The sequence below is a fragment of the Cibotium barometz genome, unplaced genomic scaffold, assembly GCF_041138505.1.
Source record: "Cibotium barometz isolate CiBa-2024 unplaced genomic scaffold, ASM4113850v1 ctg419, whole genome shotgun sequence".
NCBI lineage: Eukaryota > Viridiplantae > Streptophyta > Polypodiopsida > Cyatheales > Cibotiaceae > Cibotium > Cibotium barometz.
Genome location: NW_028229440.1, coordinates 480,344 through 487,382, shown reverse-complemented (window position 1 = coordinate 487,382; position 7,039 = coordinate 480,344). Strand labels below are relative to the sequence as shown.

Here is a 7,039-nt window from a genome sequence, read left to right as displayed (position 1 = left end):
TTGTCCCACTCCACTATGCACTCACACAGACTCAAGAACAGAACACCACACAAGAGCTACCTAAGTGACATGCACGCAACACAAGATAGGAGTAGGCAATAGTTGGGACATCACAAGACCACGTATTGCATTGGGGATGCTCTCTTGGTACACCACAGTCTCTATATATACAATGGGCGTGGCCCCTTGGGCTATCATGAGCCAAGTGCTAAAAAGTCGTCAACTGATAGATGCTGTTGGAGTAGCTGAGAGGCACTGAGCATAAGTAGGTGACATATGCCGTTGGAGTAGGTGAGAGGAGCAGATGAGTAGGTGGGCGCCACTTCGTCGGTCAAGTGGGTAGCCAAACTTGGAAGTGGGGTCGCCGGAGATTCCCACTTTTTGTGGCTAGTGGTCAGCCTTGTGGTTCACGAACTTTGGGATGCCTGATCTTGGGGGTGCTCGATCTTGGGGGTTCACACAGTGAGGATGCAGACTTGGGGATGCTTGATCTTAGAGATTCACGGGTCTGGGTGCATGTCCATAGGTAATGAGGTTGGCTACAATCATCATGGACAAAGTATACATGTTCTTAACATTGCTTTTATCAAGGTTCTCATGGTGTAGCAAAAAGCAAGCACAATGAGAAGAGTGCCTTGCCCAAAAAAAACTGCCCATCTAGTGCTTGAAAAAAATATATTTTTTTAAGCAATCAAAATAAGGACAACTCTTAAATCTGTCTGTTTTGTTGATATACCAAAAATGCAAAGCACCTTACGGTAACTTGGGTAGGCGAAACCATGTCCAACAAAGTGGTTAACACTTATGAATATGTATTGGTAAATGTGGTTATTGAAGCTTATGATCCAAATTAGGCCCAACTCCCTAGATCATATTAACTTACACGAAATGGTTGTACCTTAGCCATATATGGAATTCTTATGTCTCTCTTCAACGAAGTAAGGAAATAAGTAAGGATTGGCATGGTCATTTGTAGGTAGACTTTGCCCCTCTCATACACTTAGCCGCTTTTAAAAAAGGAAGACAAATATCAAGCCTTTTGTACATTAAATTATCAACTGGAGATGAAATATGAAGTTTGTTGTAAAAGGAGTCTGGAGTTCCTTTTTTTTGTTTGGAATGGTAAATGAAGCGATAAAAGTCGGTCAAAAGGGAAGAAAAAGAATACATGCCCTTTTTTTGAAACAATAATTTTCAAAAAGGGTAGGCAACAGTCCACCCTTTTGGAAAGGTCAAAAGAACATTCTGCCCTTCATGTTGGCAAGCAAACATCCACAGAAGGACATAAAAACATTCTGTCCTTGAGAAGGTGTGTGATTTTAAAGAGCAGGAATGCTAGTCCACCCCTTCACCCAAAATCCACCCTTTTAGACGGCAGAATTAGGGTGCCCTTTTCACCCCACTTTCGCGTGCAGATCACTTGGATAATAGAATCTGCAGAGCTGTGGTACTACTTCAAGATGTCCATAGAAAAGCAAGCATTCAATTCTTGCATTCGCACTAAGGAGAAGAAATAGGTAAAAAGATCTACCTGAAGTTCAAAAGAGAATCCACTCTTTGGACAGTCCCCTGCATCTTCATGTGTATACTACAAGTGCAAGTGTAGCTAGCAAGCTTATATCCAATTGGTGGGGAGTATCCACCTTAATGGAATCCTCATAGCCAAATATTTAGCCTCAGACTTATAATTTACTTGTCCATGAATGATGAATTAAGTCACGAAGCATACACGTTCTTAACATTGCTTTTTCAAGGTGTGTAGCAAAAGCAACGAGTGCCATGCTTGATTTTTGAAGTGCGCCCTTGCCCTTCAAAATTGAGGGGTTTGGTGAATTAAAGACAGTTTTTTAATTATATTTTAGTGTAATTTTGGCGGTTTTGCAAGTCTTTTCGGCCAAAATGCAACTATGGCAGAGTGCCCCGCACCGGTCCAGGGCCCTCCATGTGATGTCACGCAGAATCCGCCAGCTAGGCCACAGTGATAGTGGCCTGGTGAGAAAAACATGCCCAATTTCCAGCAAGGGATCATGTACGTTCCAAGTTCCAACTTTCCGCACCTTGGAGGAGGCTAGTTGGCCACAGCCTGGCCAGCCAGGCAAAGGAAGGAATAATGATGATCAGGATTCAGGCATGCCTGCCTGCCTGCCTGTGCCTGCCTACCGTGTAAACTGTAAAAGCCTGCCGCGTTTGTTGAAACCTCAATGACAACCCCCCAGTGTTCGAAAAAAACCCGGGTAAAGTGTAGTTTGCACCTTCAGTTTTCAAATTTTAATTTCTTATTCTACGAATGAAGGTATTCAAAACCTTCAAAAAAATTTTACAAAAGGTTTGATAACTTTTAATAAAAAAAGGAATAATCAAAATACTTTTCAAATTATAAGAGTCAACGGTACTTCACCTTTATTGGTTGAAATAAAAAATTTTTATATATCATATTTTTACATTATATATATATTATAAAAATTAATATAAATAAAAAAATAAACGTTATGTAAACGTTTTAAAACGTTTATTTTAATCGTTAGATTCTTAACGTTTATAAAATTAACGTTTATATTTTTATCTATAAATTATGGAGTATTTATCTTCTTATCGCTCACTCTCGTCCACTCACGCATCCTGATTCCTCACCCTCGCGAGCTAGACGGTTAGACTGCTTCCTGACTCCTGAGGCGCTGTGGAAACGAAATGATGGCTTTGTGCGACGCAGCGACAGAGGTGAGCACTGAGTCGTGACTGAATTATTGTTACAATGTTATATATATATATATATATATATATTATGTTTCGAACACTGAAACCTCCGAGGCTCGAACACTGAAACCTCCGAGGCTCCGACACAGCGAGCGGCGACAGTAACCATATGCTTGATCAGAGCTTCTGTCTGTGTGTGTTTTTTTGTTGTTGATAGGCTCATTGCCACCAAGTTATCGGGAACCCCTCTCATGTCAAGATCTTTCTAGAAGCTTTCACCTTATTCTCAAAGGTTTTGAAGCTTTCAAATAGTGTTAGAGCCGCGTCCCACTGAGTGCATAGGGGACTTGCAGCGCACTGGGCGCAAGAGCTCTTAGCTCTTTCAAATAGTGTTAGAGCCGCGTCCCACTGAGTGCATAGGGGACTTGCAGCGCACTGGGCGCAAGAGCTCTTAGTCTGTGGCAATGCGAGAAGCAGTGGCCTTTACACAGGGACAAGACTGTCAAACGCGCACCGTCAACCAGGACCTCTCCACGAATCATAGGTTGCCATGTCAGAACCTGCTGGCCCAGTCAGGCTCCATAGGCCCATAACCTATGACGCACTGCATGTGTGCAGTCCCACACTCAGAGCCAAGTACTTATGGAGCAAAGCCTATGCGCTGTTAGCCCTGTAAAATATAGGAAATTTGTTTAATCTTGCAGCGCATAGGAGACTTCACCTACTGGCCACGGTGCATTCCACCCTTTTGACTGGCTTTACTGGCTGGCAGCTAGCGATGATTACACTCAGAATGTAAATCTTTCATTAGTTTTCATAAACGTTTGCAATTGGCATTGGTGTTGATCACAATACAAACGATAGAACACCCACTTGATGGGGACTCTAGAGAGAGAGAGAGAGAGAGAGAGAGAGAGAGAGAATTGATAACAGACGATTGAGAGGGAGAAGGATTCACATCAGTCAAATAACATGCTATTATCTATAGGTTGTGCAGGGTTGATATAGGTTGTGGCTCGGGTACGAAGTTCGAACACTTCACAAAACATTGATTGGCATCAAACTTTGCAGGATTAAGGTCAGGGTAAATTTTGTTTTAGCTTGCCTCTCTCCATCTCTTTTCTGGCTTGCATCTCTTCTCTATGTCTCTCATTCACAACTACTCAACATCTTTTTTCTTTTCATTTTTAGATATGTTGAGGCATACAACTTGACATGACTTGCTATTTCTTGGTAAAACATTAATTTACAAGGAACATATTATCATAATAACACATTTCAAATATTTCAGATGGCTTTTGTGCAATCCACACTACTCGGATTTGGAGGATTTAGTAAAGAAGTTATTGTGGATAAGAAGAAAAAAGGTAAAAGGTCAAGTAAAGAAATTGACGAAGAAATTATTGCTAATGATTTTACTATAAGCAGCGAAGAGATTGATGAAAAAGAGGCTACGCGTAGAAAAAGAGCTAGGTTATCGTGGTGTGAAAATTGGAGAAGTGAATTTCATTGGCTAGAATTTGATAGAGAGAAAGCACGCATGTATTGTAAGGTTTGCATGGAGGATCCTAATTGCAAAAGTGAGTTTGCAACAATAGGTGCACAAAACATGCAGCATAGTGCCCTAAGTACACATGCACGCTCTCGCACACATAGGTTATCATTGATTCGTTCTATGTCAAGAGGAAGTCTTGAAGTAGGATTGAGCAAACAAAATGAAACACATGATGAAGAGATTACTAATCTATTTCGTACTGCCTATTTTCTTGCTAAAAATGATATCCCATTAAACAAGTTTGTGCCAATGTTAGAGTTTCTGCGAGAATGCAAAACTCCCAATGTACCCGAACATATGTACAACAATGATAAGAGTTGTGCAACTTTTGTTCAATATATTGGAAAAGCATTGTCACATAATATAGTAGAACGATTAAAAAATTCTCCTTGTTTTGGGATCATGATAGATGAATCAACAGATATATCTATCGATGAGCACATGATAGTATATGCATCTTATCTAGAGAATCATTGTCCACGTACATCTTTTTTTGGACTTGTAGATGTTATTGGGGATCGTACTGCCGAGGGCTTGTATAATTCTTTAATAACATTGATCTTAGAAAATGGATTGGACTTAAGAAAGTTGGTTGGATTTGGATCTGATGGTGCATCCGTAATGATAGGAAAGAGATCCGGGGTGTCTACTAGATTAAAGGAGTCTTGTCCTTTCATGACATCTATGCATTGTGTGGCTCATCGCACAAATCTTTGTGCATCTAAAAGCATAGAAAAGTTTCCATTTGCAAAAGCTATTGATTCCACAGTTAATGAAGTCGCAACTCTTTTTAGAAAGAGTGTCATCCGCAAAGAGAAATTAAAAGAATTACAAGAAGAATTTGAATGCTCAATAATTCAATTGGATAAAATTCATTCAATTAGATGGTTGAGTAGATCAATGGTTTTAGCAAAGTTTTGTGACTCACTAGAGCCTCTTCTTGAGTTCTTTGAGAGTGAGAATCTCGTAGTCTTTAGCAAATTGTCTTCTCTAGAACTCATTTATGCAATACATTTTTTAGCAGATCTATATCAACATTTGACAAAGTTAAGTAAAATATTTCAAAAGTCATATGTTGATATTACTAGTATTCCTGGCATTGTGAGTGCTGAGATTTGTGCATTGGAAATAGAGTTTGTGTCAGAACCGGATATTGACATGAATGCAAGAAAGGAAGATACAAGGGGTTTTCCTATTATTCCTGATTATGGACCAGAGAAGGGTTTTCTCCATGGTTTACGATCTTCAATAAAAGGTGACCATTTTCGTAGCAAAAAGATATCTCGCTCTTCTGATGGCTCTGATATTGAATTGGTTATTAGCTTTCAAAAAGCATTCACATTAAGTGTTATTAAAGATTTGAAAGAGAGATTTGTGGATAACTCTACCTTGGCTTGTTTTAAAATACTCTCTCCATCTTGCTATCCTCCTGGAAAGCTACTTAAGAATTTTGGAGCTGATGAATTAGACAGGTTGATATCATTTTATGGAGAAAGCAAACTTGCAAATGGTGAGTTAATGGAGAAATTTGTAGATCCAATATCTCTTCGAAGAGAATACCTTACATTCAAGATTCAAGCCACTAATGATTGGAAAGGGTGGAATTTACGGGACACTTGGTCTTACATAAGTAACAATATCACTCTACAAGAAAAGTATGAAGGGTTGCTAAAGCTAGCGCAAGTTGCATTAGTCCAATGCTCCAGTACTGCAATTTGTGAGCGTGGCTTTAGTATACAGAATATTATCAAATCAAAGTTGAGGAATAGATTGACGACAAAGAGTACAACTTCCTTAATGCGAGTATCCATCGAAGGTCCTCCAATGTCCGAGTTCGACTTTAGCTCAGCAATAGAGCTTTGGAGGCTTGATGCCATTACGACAAGACATGCTTTTACAAATGAAGACTAAAAGGTATTTCTAAAAACTCTAGAGATTAAATACATTATTAATGCCTTCATAGCAAAGTACTAACGTATAATACAATCTTCTTTTCATTAGGAGATGGAGGAGCATGAAGGATTTGGGAGCTTGTGAGAAAAAAAAATTCAACTAGTCTTAGCTGCTTTTAGGACGCAATGCAATATTTGTAGTGCATTTATGCACAAGCATGGATGATATTCTTGTGAAAGCAAAATTCTATTTTCTTTAATGATAAATATCATTTTACTCATGAATTTGGCAATCAACAATTTAGTAAATTCTATTGATGTGACCAATCATTTTGTTGCGAGAGTGTTTTAAAGTCGTTTTTAAGTACATTCTCTTGATACTCGAGTTATTTTGTCGCAAGAGTTTTTTAAAGTGTAAAATTCTGAATAAAACTTATAAAACCTTCAAGAATTTCAGAGAAAAATTTTTACACTTGGCAATATAAGAACTTACTTTTGATTTTTCAGATTAAAGGTATAAAAAGATATAGGATTTTGGTTTTTTTCGAACACTGGCGCATAGGCTTTGCTCCATAAGTACTTGGCTCTGAGTGTGGGACTGCACACATGCAGTGCGTCATAGGTTATGGGCCTATGGAGCCTGACTGGGCCAGCAGGTTCTGACATGGCAACCTATGATTCGTGGAGAGGTCCTGGTCGACGGTGCGCGTTTGACAGTCTTGTCCCTGTGTAAAGGCCACTGCTTCTCGCATTGCCACAGACTAAGAGCTCTTGCGCCCAGTGCGCTGCAAGTCCCCTATGCACTCAGTGGGACGCGGCTCTAACACTATTTGAAAGCTTCAAAACCTTTGAGAATAAGGTGAAAGCTTCTAGAAAGATCTTGACATGAGAGGGGTTC

At 39.5% G+C, this 7,039-nt stretch overlaps 1 protein-coding gene across 1 annotated transcript; it reads left to right on the top strand.

The window, feature by feature from the left end:
• Nucleotides 1–3,985: 3,985 nt before the first annotated feature.
• On the top strand, nt 3,986–6,658 carry LOC147602596 (uncharacterized). The gene is made up of 2 exons (XM_086797846.1): nt 3,986–5,504; nt 5,722–6,658. Exons 1-2 carry the CDS (start codon nt 3,986–3,988, stop codon nt 5,724–5,726), a joined length of 1,524 nt encoding a protein of 507 aa, XP_086653972.1. The 3' UTR covers nt 5,727–6,658.
• Nucleotides 6,659–7,039: the final 381 nt, after the last annotated feature.

What these genes read in the sequence shown, in the direction of transcription:
- LOC147602596 (XM_086797846.1), top strand. Translation starts at nt 3,986, where the DNA reads ATGGCTTTTGTGCAATCCACACTACTCGGATTTGGAGGATTTAGTAAA.